General features: G+C 40.8%; 1 protein-coding gene across 3 annotated transcripts in view; it reads right to left on the bottom strand.

Annotated features, from left to right (window-relative positions):
- Nucleotides 1-18071, bottom strand: part of HECW2 (HECT, C2 and WW domain containing E3 ubiquitin protein ligase 2) — a 180468-nt gene that overhangs the window by 84346 nt on the left and 78051 nt on the right. For all 3 annotated transcript variants that reach the window (XM_075512476.1, XM_075512477.1, XM_075512478.1), the window contains one exon: nt 5482-5589. In XM_075512476.1, coding sequence (XP_075368591.1) covers nt 5482-5589 — 108 coding nt within the window. The remainder of the gene's footprint in view (nt 1-5481; nt 5590-18071) is intronic.

The following is an 18071-nucleotide window of genomic DNA, read 5'->3' on the forward strand; positions in this document are numbered from 1 at the left end:
CAAACTATGCCTTTACATGTTACTTGCTTGGGAAATAGGCTTATCCAATGCCTACCTTTAAACATAAGCATAAATTCCACAGACCTCAGTGAAACTATGAATAAGTTTACAATTATATTCATGGAAAAACAGCTTCTCAAATTAAGGCATAAGATGCTTTTCTTAAAAGACAAATCTGAGGTTTGCCAAAGGAATCTGAGGCCCAATCCAGCTGACTCCCACTGATTAACATTAGTGCAATTAAAACAGAAATACTTCTTCTGCATGAGGTTCCTTTGCATATGGCTTGTTAGCAACACTATCATCCTCTGCACTTTGCCCTACAGAGATGTTACATTACCGGTGAAAAGATATGTAATGTCCCTAAGCTCTGACACTGCTAGGGCAAAAACACAACCAAAGTCTTTGGGATAACGTGCATGCTGAGTGATCTCAACTCATCATGCAACATTAGGAACTTGCATTCCTTTTCTTGCCAAAAAGACAGACAACTTCAGGCCAGTTTTGACTAAATCCTAAAGGATTTTAGCGTAACTCTGTTAACAAGCTTCATCAGTCCTCATTGCCAGAGCTGGTTCAAGGATTCTCAGGCTTGCAGCAAACATCCCCCTCCTCTCCTTGTGTATAGGTAGAGCAGGGAGACTGCCAATCAGATAGGTATAGCAGTATATAGGTGGTGGCAATCAAGCACTGTCTGTGCTCCAAACATGAAACAACTCTGAGCCAGAAAACCCTGTAGTGACATAAGCCCAGCTCTAACTCAGTTATGTACCTAGCTTACCATCAGCCTGCTGGAGCTTCTACATGTCAGAGCATGAACAATAGCTAGAGGACTGGGTCAACAGCAATGTCATCAAGTTCAAGAGGGAGACTTGCAAGTCTCTGGACTAGGGGTGGAACAACCCTGTGCATCACTATGGCCTCTAACAGACTGGTAAAGCTGCAGCCCTGCTGAAAAGGAACTGGGCTCAGGACGGCCACCAGGTTGAACACGAGCCAGCACATGCTCTCATCGTAAACATGACAAACCACCTCGCAGGCTACATTAGAAGGTGCGTGGCCAGCAGATAGATGGAAGTTACTGTCCCCCTCTATGTGGTACTGGTGGGGACACACCTGGAATACTGTGCCTAGTTTCAGGTCCCTAGGTTCAAGAGCATGGAGAAAATGGAGAGGGGACAGCAGAGGGCTACTAAGATGGTTAGGACGGAGAAAACGTGACCTATGAGAAGAGGCTGAAGGAGCTGGCCTTGTTTAGTCTGGTGCAGAGGAGGTTAAGGCAAGCCAAATATAAACTCAACTCTTTCCAGTTCTATCAGAAGATTTTAAAAGGGGCAATGGCCTCAAATTTAAGCTTTGGCCATTCAGCTTGGATGCCAGAGAAATGTTTTTAGCTGGAGCAATACTGCAGCACTGGAAAAGGTTACCTACAGCATCTGTGACATCTCTGTCCTTGAAGGTTTTCAAGACTGTGCTTTCCGAACCACAGCTGACCAGGTCAAGTGTTGGTCCCACTTAGAGCAGGAGGTTGGATGCAACCAGCATTCCTATGCTGCAATTAGTCTCCAGCTGAGTTTAGATTGATCCATTTACACATTCTGTCCATTTTGGTCCCCCAGACATTGTTGCCTCTTATTGGAGCTGCTGATTCAAAAATTCAGGGACATCGCTGCTGAATCTGGGACTGTCCTCCAATTGCTCCTTTCATTCCTAGAGAATCATAGAATAGTTTGGGTTGAAAGGGACCTTTAAAGGTCCTCTAGTCCAACCCCCCTGCAGTAAGCAGGGACACCTTCAACTAGATCAGGTTGGTCAGAGCCCCGTCCAACCTGACCTTGAATGTTTCCAGGGATGGGGCATCTACCACCTCTCTGGGCAACCTGTTCCAGTGTTTCACCACCCTCATCGTAAAAAATGTCTTCCTCATATCTAGTCTAAATCTGCCCTCTTTTAATTTAAAACTATTACCCCTTGTCCTATCACAACAGGCCTTACTAAAAAGTTTGTCCCCATCCTTCTTATAAACCCTGTTTAAGTACTGAAAGGCTGCAATAAGGTCTCCCTGCAGCCTTCTCTTCTCCCAGGCTGAACAACCCCAACTCTCTCAGCCTTTCTTCATAGAAGAGGTGTTCCATCCCTCAGATCATTTTTGTGGCCCTCCTCTGGACGGGCTCCAACAGCTCCATGTCCTTCTTGTGCTGGGGGCTCCAAAGCTGGACACAGTACTCCAGGTGGGGTCTCACCAGAGCGGAGTAGAGGGGCAGAATCACCTCCCTTGACCTGCTGGCCACACTTCTTTTGATGCAGCCCAGGATACGGTTGGCCTTCCGGGCTGCGAGTGCACATTTCCGGCTCATGCCCAGCTTTTCATCCACCAGCACCCCCAAGTCCTTCTCTGCAGGGCTGCTCTCGATCACATCATCCCCCAGCCTGTATTGATATCAGGGGTTGCCAACCCAGGTGCAGGATCTTGCACTTGGCCTTGCTGAACCTCATGAGGTTCACATGGGCCCACTTCTTGAGCTTGTCCAGGTCCCTCTGGATGGCATCCCATCCCTCAGGCGTGCCAACTGCGCCACTCAGCTTGGTGTCATCTGCAAACTTGCTCCCACTCGATCCCACTATGTCATTGATGAAGATATTAAATGGTACTGGTCCCAATATGGACCCCTGAGGGACACCACTTGTCACCGACCTCCATCTGGACATTGAGCTGTTGACTACTACCCTCTGGATGCAACCATCCAACCAATTCCTTATCCACCAAACAGTCCATCCATCAAATCCATATCTCTCCAACTTAGAGAGAAGGGTGTTGCAGGGGACTGTGTTAAAGGCCTTACAGAAGTCCAGATCGATGACATCCAAAGCTCTTCCTTTGTCCACTGATGTAGTCACTCCATCACAGAAGGCCACTAGGTTGGTCAGGCAGGACTTGCCCTCAGTGAAGCCATGCTGGCTGTCTCGAGTCACCTCCCTGTCCTGGCAATGAAGCTCTGGCAATGAAGCATGGTCAAGTTGCTAATGGTCTGCTGCATGTCATTACTGTGAGGAGTAACTATGACAAACCCCTAATACCATGACTTGTATCTGATATATTCTGCCTCTTAGCAAAGATATTTCTAAACATAAGAAATCTACAACTGTAGAGTTCTTTCCAAAATTTGGAAAATAATGGCAGATTAAAGCATCAGAGATACCTTAACTTCAACAATCAGGCACATATTTACCGGGGATGTTAGCCTCTCCATCTGCCTCTCCCTCTTGCTCTCTTGCTATGACAGCGGCATCACATGCAGCGCTACACAGACTACAAATTATATCAGCACCACGGCAGGAGAAAGAGTCTAACAGGGGAGCTAAATTCATCTCCGTGGCTGGCACAGGCTGGGCAGTGTCAGTGTCTGCAGAGCATGGCGAGAACCCTGACAGCACAGCTCTTCCCATACCCAGCCTGGTGCTGCACCACAGAGGCAGTAACACTGTGGTTGTACCTCAACTGCACAGCCACCTGCTGTGTTTGCCTGAGCTGTGATTTAGTGATCTGAAGAATAAAAAAAAAAAGAAAAAAAAAAAGAGCAGTTGCCTGTAGTTGCATCAGAGTTGCTTTGCGCTCTGTAAGCTAAAAGAAAAAGCCTTGCTGAGCAAACATGGTCACATACCTGTGGAGCCTTCTAGTTTAAAAAGCGGAATCAGAAATTCAGTTAAGTGTTACAGTGTAATTTTGGCCTCTCACTAGAAACACAAGTGTCACTGGTGACATATTTATCTGCCATACCATGTGCTATAGCAACATATGCTTATAAACATTCCTTTTTACAGTTCTCAGCTGCTGTGTAATTGCTTGTCTCTTGTTCATTGTATGGAAGCAGAACTGTTCATTAGTAAAGCTAACCACAAGCAAAGAACATATACCCTGCACTCTTTATATCAGGTGGTTGCGAAGTTCAGTTGGTTGTAAAGTGCAGTCAGTTGCATCGGATTTTAAGTCAAACCTACTAGTTCTTGAAGCATTAGCCTAGGTTACTCACATGAACTAAAAATGTTGTTCAAGAGCCTCATCTCCATACATTATGGAGCAACACATAACCAGCTAAAAGATACAGACAAACATCCTTGAAGTCAAACTGCCCATATTGGCAACAATACTGATAGAATATATGTGCAAGAAAGATGAGATAATGAATTCTTCTAACATACATTTTAATCTGCTTTAATACGCCACTGTCTTTGACACCAGGAAAGTTAATTATCTTGATCTTCATCTTCAGTTCAATCATTTTTTCCTGAAATTGAATTTACTTTTATCCTATTAAAGCTTTTTTTTGTTGTTAAAGAAATGTGCTGCATAATACATAGGGTAACTTGGCAAGATTCAATGATGAGTTCTAGAAATAAGAAGTTTTAATAATTATTTATAGTACAGGGTATACAACACCTCTTGAAATACATATATTGCTGTTATATCAGTTAATTAGAAGAAAAATTTCTGCCAAGACCTACAGTTACCAGCACTGCAGTGTACAGTGAAGTAATAGAGTGGGAGTTTTTGTTTCTTGTTGGGTTTTTTTTTTTTAATTTATGAAGGAAGATTCATTGCTGTGAGGCTAAACAGGTGGTAGAGCAGCTCACAGCTCTTTTGGGACTGATTGCCACTTTGATGCTTGGCATATCAGAGTTTCCAGCAAGCTCAGACACAACCTCCTAGGATTAGAACATCCATTTCTTTAGGGGATCACATACTTCAAATGGTAAGATAGCTCCTTTTCATAAAAAAGCAAAAACCAAAGAAACTAATAATAATCATCAACATCATCACCACCACCACCACACAGCAGAGTGGCTTAGCTTTCTATAAATCCTGGCTGCCTAAAGGAGTGGCATAGCTCTCCAATTTGAAGCTTGGCTACCAATGCTTATTATGGAGTTCAGCTGAAGACTTTTTCTTCTAGTCACGTGGACACTCTCAATATTTCAAAACTGCCTAGTGCATTTCCCAGCGCAACAAAACTTGAGCTGAGAAATCCTGATGCAACTGGACAGGAGGCTAGCACTTCCTAGAGACAAATCTAACGTTCATACTAAAAAACATTAGCAAGTACTACTAGCTTATTACCTTTTCCTTTGTGTGCATTTACTGTTAATGTTTGTCCAACTGAAATTTTAAATTTCTTGGGAAGGGACTTCAACTTTCAATGCGTATATCCTATATGACACTGCACAAGCCAATTTCTTCCTCCTTTAAACTGAAGCATGCTGTCTAAGAACATCCCTAGAATACAAATGTGCATCTAAGCTCAACTCCATTTTTATGATGTCCAGAAAACGCACTGGAAAATGCTGCCCCTTAGAGCAATATGATCAATTCCTTTGGTTTATCAGGGGGATTGACAAAATGGATATCAAATGCCATCCTGTTGACTTGCCTTGACACAAAGGCATGCTTGCCTTTGGATATGCATTGGATAAACAAGTACTCACATTCCATAAAATAGGGGCCAGGTTCAATTCGCCACACAATCTGGCCTTTTTGTGTGCCAGTCACTCCCCGATTCTTGGAATCCCAGAAATTGGCTGGAGAGTTCTCATCTGAAAGAGGAAAGAAAAAAAATTTGTCAAGTAGTATTTATAATAGTAGTTTGCTTGGGTTTCTGTTTCAAGAGGCCCAGATACAAAAAATCACTTATGTTAAAAAAAAAAATTAAAAAAAATAATTAAAAAATCAAACTAGTGAAAGATAAATGGCTTCTCTTTTACAGTTGATAGTTAGATCAATTTATGCACAGTGAGCAGACATATATACAGCCAAAGTAAATATATGGTTTCCTGTAAGAAGTGACCTGCCAAGATAAAGTATTAAATTCCAAAACTTCCCTAACTCAACAGAGAGGCTATTGGGAGTGTATAGCTGATTGCAACTTCATCACAGAGTTACCACACTGTATTATACAACAGTCCTGCTCTGTGATGTGAAAATCTAGCATTCATTCCCTAGCTAGGGAGTATGGAATTGCAACTAGAGGTATCAAGACCTCCTTCAGGTTTTAATATATCCTATGTTTTAGAAACTAGAGAGAATGTTTTTATACATACACCAAAAAAATCTGCACTTTCAATTTCCTGACACATACAGTATTATTCCCTATCAGTGAAGTCAAGTTAGAGGCTCAAAGCGCAGAACTGTCCCTTAGTAAGTCAGAGATACAAATGAAAGATTCAGCAAAATACATTCAAAAGAGGAGAACTGAGAAGAACTGAGAAGCAAACAGTAAGTATCTGCAGATCAGCTTAGCAATATCAGTATTTTCCCCTGCCGAACCAAGGTTTTTATCCTAACAGTAATGAACACAGGTCTTGGGGTTTGTTTTTTATTTACCAGCCTGTATTCAGGCACTCAGAACGCTGTATGAATGAAAGAAAACCAGAGTGAGTAGCTGTTTGAAAGGGCACAAAGGTTAGTTACAAAGACCCAGAGAAAGCTGACATAAATCCAACTTAACTTCTTTTGTACAGGAAGTTCTTTGGAAGTATGCATCATAACGTTTTACAAGTGCATTTAGGCAGCTGCTTCTTAATGAGACAATTATACCTGCGACCTCAAATACAACATCCTAATTCTTTCCAGCGGTACTTGATATCCCTTAGTCTTAAAATTTAAAAAAAAAAAAAAAAAAAAAAAATCCTGTTTTATTACGTCCATTTGAGTGTATTCTGAAAAGACTTCACTAAGAACTTAGTCTACTGTGGCTTTGTTCATGAAGCTCCTATCCATTCAAGCATGTTTTCTTTGTACTTTGGTAGGAACTCCTGCATAAATAAGATTACAGAAGTCTCACCTACATTTTAGAAATCCATATGCTATTTATGAAAGAATAATAAACAATGCAGCTTTACTACTTTTATCTTCAAAATATAAACTTACACTAAAGCTTCTCTTTCTCCTTTTCATTCTGACTGCTTCTCTCGGTGCATGCAGGGTAACTCTACTGAATCATGGTTAGTGCAGTCTGTACATTCATATCCCACCAAACTGACATGCAAAGTATTACCAGACACATGCTGGACTTCTGTGATTGCTCAAGAGTAATTAATGCACCCTGTCCACAACCTGGAGGAGTTCTGGAGAGTCAAGAGGCAGCTATGGCAAGCTACTGACATTTTTATGCCTCCAGGCATAGGCGACAGAATTTTTAGAAAGCTGTGGTTTGAACACCTCAACATCATGATGAGTCCAGAATAGTTTCATAATTATCTCAATGACAATGAGAAGGGAGAGGAGGGTTCTCCTAATGCCTGTGACCCTCGAGCATATAATACCCTCAGGTTTAACTTTTTGTGTGGAATCAATGTGATAGTACATAAACTGCATACACCATAAAGTCAGGCACAGGGGCAGTAAAAACTTAAAATGTGCATAATTATCCTTCATTACAGTGAAAAACTTTCAGAGTAAACAAAGCTGTATCTCACCCATGTATTTCTTTTTTTCCAAAGTTATATAAAGAGGAAATCTGAAAGTACAGCCTGTAAATCATCCCACAGGCCTCAGAAAAAATCTCTGTATGTGGCTTGCAATGACACTCTAACCGAAACAATACACTGTTGACTGATTTACTTTTTTATTTTTTAATGTGCTTTCCTAACCCAGGGCCCCACTATTATCTTCCACAGACAGAACCCTGGGAAGCCATGAGATATAGCTTAACTTCCAGCAAATCTACACTAGTGCCTACTTTGGTCCACCATACAAACTTGGTTATCCAAACCATTGGTACCAAGAGCAAGCAGATTCTTTAAAAATTCCACAGTAATCTGAAACACAGATAGTTTTAAATTATTCAGTGTTCTCATTATGTCTAGGTAAATAAAGATGTATTGTATGACAAAAAGACACCTCCCCTAACATGCTCTAGTTCTCCTGAATTTCTGAATTTAATCAACTGGAGAAGTGTCTGTTCGTAATTCTAAGCAGAAGGACAGGCATTTGGTATATTATAACCATAAACATGAAATTTTTTATTCTTATCTTGTTCAATAAATCAAGGAACTCTGAAGCAATGAAATATGTTTTTAACAGTGAGATTTCTAACATTTAGGCACAAGCAACTGTTCTTTGTTATTTAATATCAGTAACTAAGTAAAGTCAACGGTAATTTTTATCAGGACATTAGTGAGCTTCAGAAAAGGTCCTACATGAACTGAGTCTCAAATTCTGAGCTGAGAGTTACAAGAAAGCAGAACATTTTCTTACAGCTTAATTAATAAAAATCCAACATTTAAGGAAGTGCCTGGATTTTCAGCCCTTTCATGAAGGAATAGTCTCCTTTGCAGCAATGAACACTAAATCATTGATAATCTGCCCACAGGCACACTGCCATTGCAACAGAAGGTGGTGGAGACAGAGGGATGAAAAATGCTGACAGACCACTGCTTGTCAGCAATCGACTCAAATTATAGAATTTATTTTTGACAGCTTTGGTTTTCTTCTGAAACAGCTGATTTTTTTTTCTACTTTTATGATGTTATTCACATAGAGAAAAAAAACATTACTGATGCATATGGAAAAATAACTTCAAAACTCAGTTCATGGATTTTAAAAAAAGAAACTGAACAGGAAAAAAAAATCAAATAGCATGAAAACATTAAAGTACACAATATTGCTGAAATTTACTTATCGACACACAATAAAAGACAGTTAAACAGTGAGAGTCTCAGTAATATTCAGCTGTGAAAAAAAAAGTGTTTGAGAACACAAAAAGCAGTGTCAGTATTACCACTACCTCATCTCTCTTCTTCCCCAAAACATATATATGTATGTACATGTGTATACACAAACACACACACACTATATATATATATATATATATTCCACAGGGAACTTCAATTCTAAGAAGTACTAGTCCCCTTTTAGCTGCTAATTGTTGCTGTTTGTGAAACTGGTGGCTGTTCCAGAATCTGGGCCAAAGAGTAGATATAAATATCCCTTCCCAGAACATAAAATATGTAACAAAATGTTGTCTTACTGCATTGGTATCTTGTGCAGTGAGTCTACACTTCTGGAAGAAATAAAACAATGCAAGATGCACAGTATCTTTCTATCTTCAATAATTCCTAGACACAAAATATTACAGAAAGTAACTTATATCTCAGAGCTGCAACCCCTGCACAAATCAGCGTATGTGAGATATGTTTTACAATGAAAAGTGGGTAGTAATAAATATATTACTGTGTGGAACTACACACTGACTAGTGCTCCTTAAAATCACTGTAAAGCAAACATGTTCTAAGTAATAATGTTTTCTCTATGTAACTGCTAAGCAATCAGCCAAACCTGGTATTAAGAACTGAACTAATTTTTTAACACTTTCAGGCTTCACCATCATTACAATACCCTTTAAGCTAAGTTAGATACCAATGGCATCTGTAACACCCACAGCTTGTGCTCCCCATGTCAGCATTGTAGTTCTCCACCTGTGCCCACAGCTCTGCCCTGACATGACACTGACTGGGATGCAGCTCCCTCTGACGTGTGTCAATTCGGTATGGCTACCTTATGTGAAAAGCAATACAGAAGTACTGGACAAACGGATCAACAGTGCAATGAAAGAAGAAGGTATCATTTTCACATAATTAGTTTTCACAATGAAATTATGCCCATAAAAGAGTAACAGCCATAAGAAGCTCCAGTATGCCCACGCCTTTTCTATACTGGGAGCCCAGAACTGGACACAGCACCCAAATGTGTCTCACCAGTGGTGAGCAGAGGGGATGGACCACCTCCCTCAACCTGCTGCCTAAGGTTCTTACTAATGCAGCCCAGGATGCCAGTGGGTGGCCAGGGCACTCTGCTGGCTCTTGTTTGACTTGTTGTCCACCAGGACGTCCAGGTCTTTTTCTGCAAAGCTGCTTTCCAGACAGTCAGCCCCCAGCCTGTCCCGATGTCAGGGGTTATTCCTCCCCAGGGGCAGGACTTGGCATTTCCCTTTGAACTTCATGACATTCCTGTTTGCCCGTTTCTTCTGCCTGTTGAGGTTCCTCTGAATGGCAGTACAACTATCTGGTTTAGCAACTGCTACTCCCAGTTTTGCATGTGGATGTTACAGGAGACAGTGCTGAAAGCCCTGCTAAGCCAGTATCTGACATCAGGGGTCAGGAGGCTTCTGTGGAGTTCACGTTTTGTTCTTTGTGTCTTAGCGCTTTCACTATTTCTGTCTTAGGAAAAAGGATAAACTACCTGAAATCCATCACCTTACAGAGTCATCTTGCATAGCTTAAATCAACAAATAGATAAATAAATAAGGTACAGTCTTTTATAAGACAGTTAACAAGCAAGAACTGCTACCAATTAATATCTGAAACAAGCCTGATAGTCGCAGTGCACAGACTGGTCATATGCAAGCCAACGTTCATCTTCTGGTCCCAGTTTCTGTGGTCAGTAGTGTTAGATTACGTGATAAAAGGCTTGTCTCCATGAATACAAAGCATTTTTATTCTTCAAGTACAAAAGCATTATAGAAGTCACAAAATTCTAGTGTGGAAACATCCCAGATTGCTTACTGAATAGGAAAAAATTTAAAAGTTCCCTATAGAATCATAGAATGGGTTAGGTTGGAAGGGACCTTAAAGATCATCTAGTTCCAACCCCCCTGCCACGGGCAGGGACCCCTGCCACTAGACCAGGTTGCTCAAAGCCCCATCCAACCTGGCAATCTAAGCAATTGCTAACCTATAGCAATCCAAGAGCTTCAAACTTTTGCATACTGATGTCTTTTCCTTATAAAGGAAAGATGCTTATAAAGACACTTATAAAGATGCTTATATGCAGAGCTCAGAGAGAAGGTGATGCTTAATAGATTCCGAATGTCACGGAATGGTTTTAATTATACACAATTTTACAATTTTCATTTCTCACTACCATATATGGGTATTCTAATTCACAGCTCTTGAAAAATCCATGCAGCTTAGCTCAGAAAAGATCAATCACATTGGTAACAGCATTGTATCCCTGCATAATTCTGTTACCCTCATTTGGGATTTACATCCCAATCTCCATTTTTTCATCCCTTTCTGGAAGCTGTTTTATGCAAAATCTTTTTAAGTGCTCGTATTGTTTATTCTTAATTTAAAATTTTAAATTAAGTTCAGATTATCAAAATGCTGACTTCCTTAGCATTTTAGGTTAATTTTAATAAATTCTTGGGCACTGAAGATGATCTGTGTGATGTATCCAATTATTAAGAGGGGTGTTTGTACTCAGCCCGGAGAAGCTTACAAAGCATCGATCTCAATGCTACTTCTCTTGTCAGGTGTTCTCTTACAGTATGTATCAGAGGAGCTGGAAGGCTGGTAGGTAGCAAAGCTACATATAGTTTTGTCTCAAGCTGAGATTCATCAATCTGCCATCAGTTTGTCTCATAAGCATACTATTAAGAATGATCACCCTCTATCTATTTTACTCTGTCATTTCACTCAGTCTTTAAAAGTAACAGGTTTGTAGTTAATCCGCATCGGAGGATATTTCTGAACTTAATTTTGAGCCAACCATCAGGAGATCTCTAGGACGGCGTTTCCAATGTAAAACAGAAATCTGATTTACATGCATTTTACTGCATGAATTCCAAAACCTCAGTCCCGGCGCTGGTAAGTGCATTCTGCTTTTTTGGTGCGAGCACAGACTTCCAAGCAGTAAAACAGACTGTCATCAATACATAAGATTAGCAAGAGCATTCCAAAGAGTACTTACTGTGGATTTTGCGCAACTGACTGGGAAAGTTTGTAACACTAAATTTTGTGCAATATTTTCACTTTGGTAATCTCTAATAATTTTAATTCTAGAAATTAAAAAAAAAAAAAAATCCGTGGGTAATCATTAAAGAAGTAGCACAATGTTTAGTGAACTAACAAACTAAATCAATTTCTCCTTTATATCCAAAATATGCTTAAAAGCAATGGAAAACTGCATCAGGACACATTTAAAGGAGAAGACAAATTTTATCACCTGAGGCCTCACTCCTTTTCTGGAAAGCCAGTAAGCAAATTAACAATTTCAAGGCAGAGCTTCCATTCCAAGCAATTATTATAATAAATCACATTATGTCAACCCATTTAAAATACACTACACATCAGTTACTACCATGCGAACAAATATTAACCCATTATGTACAGCTTATGTTCTGTGATTTTCAGAATTTCTCATCTTGGTCTGTGAACAGTTCACAGGCCTTCTGGTGGAACCAAAACATTTGTCACGGAAGACCCCACTAGTGTATGCAGTACATTGCTGAAATTAAAGATCAACACTTAGTTGCACCTTCTAGCCTTACCTGGCCGTTCCAAAGGATGCCTGTGGATCCTAAACTGCATTCCTCCATCTGAGCCCAATTAAAAAACTGAAGAATAAAAAACATCAATGTTTTACAGGACGGATCCTGAAAATAGCATCCCTGTTCCCAATCAAACAGTATTGTCTACAAAAGTTGCCTTCTGGACCCAGCCTGTGCAGCTCAAGTTTGGAGGCTTTAGCTCTGTATTAGCACTGTTGCATAATCTCAGCTCCACGAGGCGCGTCTGTCCTCTCCCTTCCTCTTGTCATTTGAAGGAAAGGGTTTTAGAAGGATGTTCTCAAACTCCCCGGCAGTTTCTAGCAGTTACACACAATCGTCTGCCTCTTCTCCTTTAATCAAGGATTTATCTAGGTTCAAACAGCCCATGTTAAAACATATAAAGTATTACGTCCTTCAAGCTCAGTTATTTGCGGCCACTCCCCTCCAAAGGGTACAGGATGCTGAAGCCCCATCCTCCCTCCACTTCCTTCCTCGCCTTGTCCAAGGGAGGATTCCGAGGCACGGCCACGGCCCCGCAGCGTGGGGCGGGCTGATGTAAACAGGAGGATCGTTAAATCCTAGAAATGACGGCAAGGCAGCCACAGCAACGAGCACAGCGGAATCTCACTGCAAGTGCTGGCTTTTGTTTACTCAGTATCTCACTCTCCCACATGACTTCCCCACAAATCCAGTTTACAGAGGACGAGACTGCTCCATGACATTTGGCTGGGATGAAGCTGCCTTTAACCCAGGATAACTCTGCACTGGGCACTCCTGTGCAGGAGGGTAAGCAGGTGGCAGAGAGCTGCTATTACTACCTCTCCTCTTTCAGGTTGGTAGATGCCACCTCAGCACAGGGGCTCAGGCAAGGCTCTGTTTTGCCAGATGCTCTGACTGCTCACAAGCCTCCTGGTGGATGCTGGCAGCTGACCTACAACTCCTTCAACTTACGGCAAGGACCCAAACCATGCCAAAGTGAGCCCAGTACTGCAAGAACAAAAAGGGTACTTAAAGGTATCTTTGCAATCTGGTCCACTGTCTGCAGATAGAGTCCTTTGCAGCACACATTTCATGAAACTGTATACTTGTGGAGCACTAGGTTCAAGCTATCAAAGCAAATCTTGGTTTTCCTAGTGATAATCAGATAACAAAAAACAGGACAAAAACCCAAAACTCTTACAGGACTATTTATTCATACCTGGCTTGAAGACTTTCCAAAAAATGCTTCCTGTCAAAGAAATTAGGATGGACTTTTTGCTAATGAAGAACTGAAAGCTACTGTATTACTTTATATTTGCATGAGCACCTCTAGGAATAGTATTTTCAAAGGACAGCAGGGGAAAGAACACCAGAATTGGACTACTGCAAGAGAAATTTAAAACACTGCTGTGTACTAAATGACTGGAAATTGTTCTCCCTTGAATGCCAACAGAGCAACCCCCCAAAAAGTTGAGATGAACAAAATTCTTGGATAGTCTCAAAAGCTACCTAAGCAGCTACTAGATCCTACTACATGCTATCACAGATCTCTTTACTCTTCATACCACTTTGGAAAACTTGGACAGTAATGAAAATATAAGACACAAATCTTCAGCTGAGAAAAGCAGGGGCAGAAAAAGTAAGAGGTGGAGAAAGGTACAACACATGCTCTTACAGCCTCACATAGGAGAGAAGCGGCTGTTTGGGCTCTACATGAAGGTGACGGTGCACTGCCAGAGGCTGCGGGGTGGCACTCTGAACTCCAACCTAGACACAAATATCGGCCTTCTGGTGACACAGTCCTGCTATATTAGCAGTGAAGGATCATCATCATCTATATTCAGATATTTAATATCATGAGCCAGGGTCAAAAAAGCAGGGAGGTGTTTGTTCCTCACTGCACAGCAGCAATTTGTTCCCTTGCACAACCAAAATTCAGGTTCACATACCTCCACTTACTGCCCCTGTGCTGTGAGCAAGAAGAAAGACTCCACTTGCATTCCCTCAGGTGCCCTCCGCACCCCCCTATATACCACGTATATTATGTTGCTGACATTTATTGCACTCTATTACTTTACACAGCAAGAGCAATTATTCTTTTTTCTACCTGTGACTGACAGGATGATCAGGAATAAGCTGTATTTGTCTAACACTTCACTTCTCCTTCAGCTGCAGAAGCAGAGCAAAGGTAGAAGCCATACCATACACCCCATCCAAACACTGAACAACGAAACCTTTTTGCTATTGAAGCTTAAATGAATACAGTGGCAAGATCCTTGCTCTCATCTTCATAAACAGTCTATTCTGACACTAGCTATAAGATGGACTATTTCCTTCTTCTTCAAGAATTATACTACTACGTTTTGTTTCCTTCTATATGTACACTAACACTTCAATATAGGGATCAGAGCATCTCCATGTGCCCTCACACAATGTGATATTTCAAGGCACAGCAGCAGCTCAAAGGATTAGTTAACTAGAGCACAGGACATAAAGATATTGCAAAAAAAATACACGTAATTTTTTCAGACATATGACACAGTACAATGGCAGGAATAAAGTGGAATTCCACTTCTCCATATTCAAAGTAAAGACATAATTGAAATTCAAAGCATTCAAAGACAAAAATAAATCCTTTCACCCATCTCACTGGCAAAAATTCAAAAGTGTAACAATAGGAAGGAAATGACCTCAAGCTTAACCTCTTTCCTGAAAATCTTATTAATCCTCCTCCATAAAACGATGTGCATTTCGTTCCCATCTACACTTCAGGTTTCACATATGTGCCAGCCCCACAGCACAAGTGCTTCATTAGTGTGGGTCACCAACCAGCTGACCAGGCTCACCTGGAAACCAGATCCTACACAACACTTGGGTGTTTCTGCAACACACCACAAAAGACTGGATACTATGAGAAAGGCTTAATGTTAGGCAAAAAATTAAGCTAGAGCACAACACTGAATAAACTCTGACAGATAGTACAGCATGCCCTTAGCCATAAAGACCATTAGATACTCGATCATGTTGCGGGAAAAGTCCCTACATCTTTGCAAAATGCTAATAAATCACCTACCATTAGTTCACTGAGGTCCCGCTGGCTGTATGTGAGGGTAAATACAGCATGGGGGATGCTTCCACCTTCTCCTGAAGGAAGCATCACACAGCTGAGGCAAGAGCTGCACCACCTCTCATGTCAACTCCCAATCGTCTCAGCTGCTGATGGTCTGGGGAAAGTGACATCTGCAGGAGATGGAAACAGCCTGTTCCTCAGGGGGAAAGCTGAAAGCAGGGGCCACCAGGCAGGGAATAGTTTGGAAATTCAGATTTAGGCCACCAATGGCTACTGAAGTTGGACTACACTTACAATCTAATGTACTAGACTAACTCAGTGGGCTATCATATTATAAAGGTTAGAGAATAGCAAAGATGCAAGCAATATACTGAGGAAAAGGGGAGGGAGCCTGTCTCTCTCCTGTAGCATCACTCTTGACCCTTTCAGAAATCTTTTGGTTTTCTCTCCTTTTTTTTTTTTTTAAAGCACTTTGCTGTGTCTCACATCTTGTTAAAACTCGGATACAAATGCATCTTCAGACCATAACTCCTTCTCAATACGCTCCTCTTTGTGATATCCAGTTCCCCACCATATCCCTAAACACATCCCAACACTCCCACAACCTTGTAACCTAAAGGTTTCTCCTGCTTTTAATGGTAGCAAGTCTAAGAAAAACAAAAAAACCTCTGTGTGTACAAGTATCCTAAAGGCCTGTTATTCTGGGACAGGACTATTTAGCAAATCTAGAAACACAAGCCATTTTTCCTAATTAACTGTAAAAGGTCATTTTTGGGGTAAATACTGTCAGAACTAAATTTAAACAAAACAAAACAAAAAAAGCTGTATCTAAGCTTTTCTGTGTCATATTTAATCTGCCAGTCTAAGTGTATTATGGGATGTTTTTCATCATTTTCCTTCTCGACCGCAATCTTATATGGTGTCAGATAAGCACTTGTTTGCTGGCAGTGCATGAGCTGCTGAGCTTGCTTGAGCCACACGCAGAAGAGGATTGCAGCTTCCCAAGAATAAAGGGCATGCACTTTTATCTGCGACCACGTTCCCATCACAAGTCTTTGCCAGAAAAACTAGAAAATATAACAAAGTATTCCTGCTGTGGAAGACATGATACCAGCAAAGCTGTGCTTTTGTCAACATAGCCTATCCTGCCCCCGGATAAATTCTGTTGGTAAATAAACATTACCAACAAAAGCACAATTTTGCTAGCGCAGCTGCACTTACAGAGACGGCTTTCTCTGGTGTGGCTGTCTTGGTACAGATTATATGTAATCTCACAGACAGTGGAAAAAGTGAGGGGTCATTTATTTCATGGCCTTCATGCTGTTTTTTTATGGATAAGCAGCATCTGGTCATGTATGCAAATACCCAATGCAGAAAAGTACCTGAGAAACTGGGGGTTTTGCTTTGTGGTTGGCTTTTTTTTTTCTGATCAAATATTTCTGAAGTGGAAACAGTGGAAATCACTTCAGGAAGGGCGAGAGGGTTATGGCAGCCCTGTCAAGCCTACCATTGGGGTCAGCAACCCCCTTCCTCTCCCCCATTCATAGCCTCAAAATGCACTTGAACAATTCCTCCTCTGCAATAAGATCATTATTATAATTCAGTCTGCTGCTGCTCTCTGGCAATGGTACTTATTTTAATTTTCTGAGAACTGGAATATTCAGGCTAGTTAAAAGTTTGGACAGCATTGAGTGGCCTGTAATATATAGGAAATCAGACTGAATGATGTAATGCTCTCTTGTGGGTTTAATTTCAGTAAAATTTATGCTCATTTGAGAGCCTTTACTAGCTCATAAGCTAACCTTAGGTACACTTTATTCCACATGTAATTCTCTTGTAACTGACCCTTCAAAAAGAGGTTTTTCTTGTGTAACTGTCAGCAAACACAATTGCCATAACCAAGAGGCCTTAAAATAGAGTCAAGATGACTCTATGCTATTTTTACTTTTTTTTGTTTGCAAATCTATAAATAAAACACTATTTTGAATCATTATGAAATGTACATCTGCCCTTTAAACATCATACGCATCACTGGAATGCACATGTGTAAATAGCACAACAGGCTAGAAGAGATCTTTAAAACATACGCATGTTATTTTAAATCTATATTTTGAAACAAGTTGCAAGTGTCTTTTGTTCTGTTTATATTTATGAAATTTTAAAATCAGATACCAGCAAACAAGTACTTGGCAAGTGTCCACCAAAACTTACCGAAACATTAGGCTCGAGTACTCACCATTTTTCCAGGTTACATTTTGCAATATGCCTCATGTTGGCTACCCATGAAGCCAAGTAAATTTATTACCAGCATATTTGCTATTACTGATCTGTAGGCTTGCACAGAACTTTTTCTAGTTTCCTTCTTTCCTTTTTGTCCATCCTTCTGCTCCCTTTTTCCTCCAGCCACTCATACCGTAGAAGAAACTACCCCACTTCATAAGGGATTTACAGTAGTACTGGTACATGATTATCAGAAACCCTATCAGTGGTAAGATGGGTACCCTAAGAAGTATCTAAGGCAAGTATCAAGCCTGTTATTACCTCTATAATGAACTACAAAACTTCCTGCCCTAATTGACAGGAGCCATCCCAGCCCTAATTATCAGCAGCCATCCTATTTCCCATGCCCTACAATGTAATAGTGATATGTGAGTACTTTAAAATTTCACATAAATTTTGCAAGCACTTTCTGACAAGTA

This window comes from Mycteria americana, chromosome 9 (assembly GCF_035582795.1).
Source record: "Mycteria americana isolate JAX WOST 10 ecotype Jacksonville Zoo and Gardens chromosome 9, USCA_MyAme_1.0, whole genome shotgun sequence".
NCBI classification, from domain to species: Eukaryota; Metazoa; Chordata; class Aves; order Ciconiiformes; family Ciconiidae; genus Mycteria; species Mycteria americana.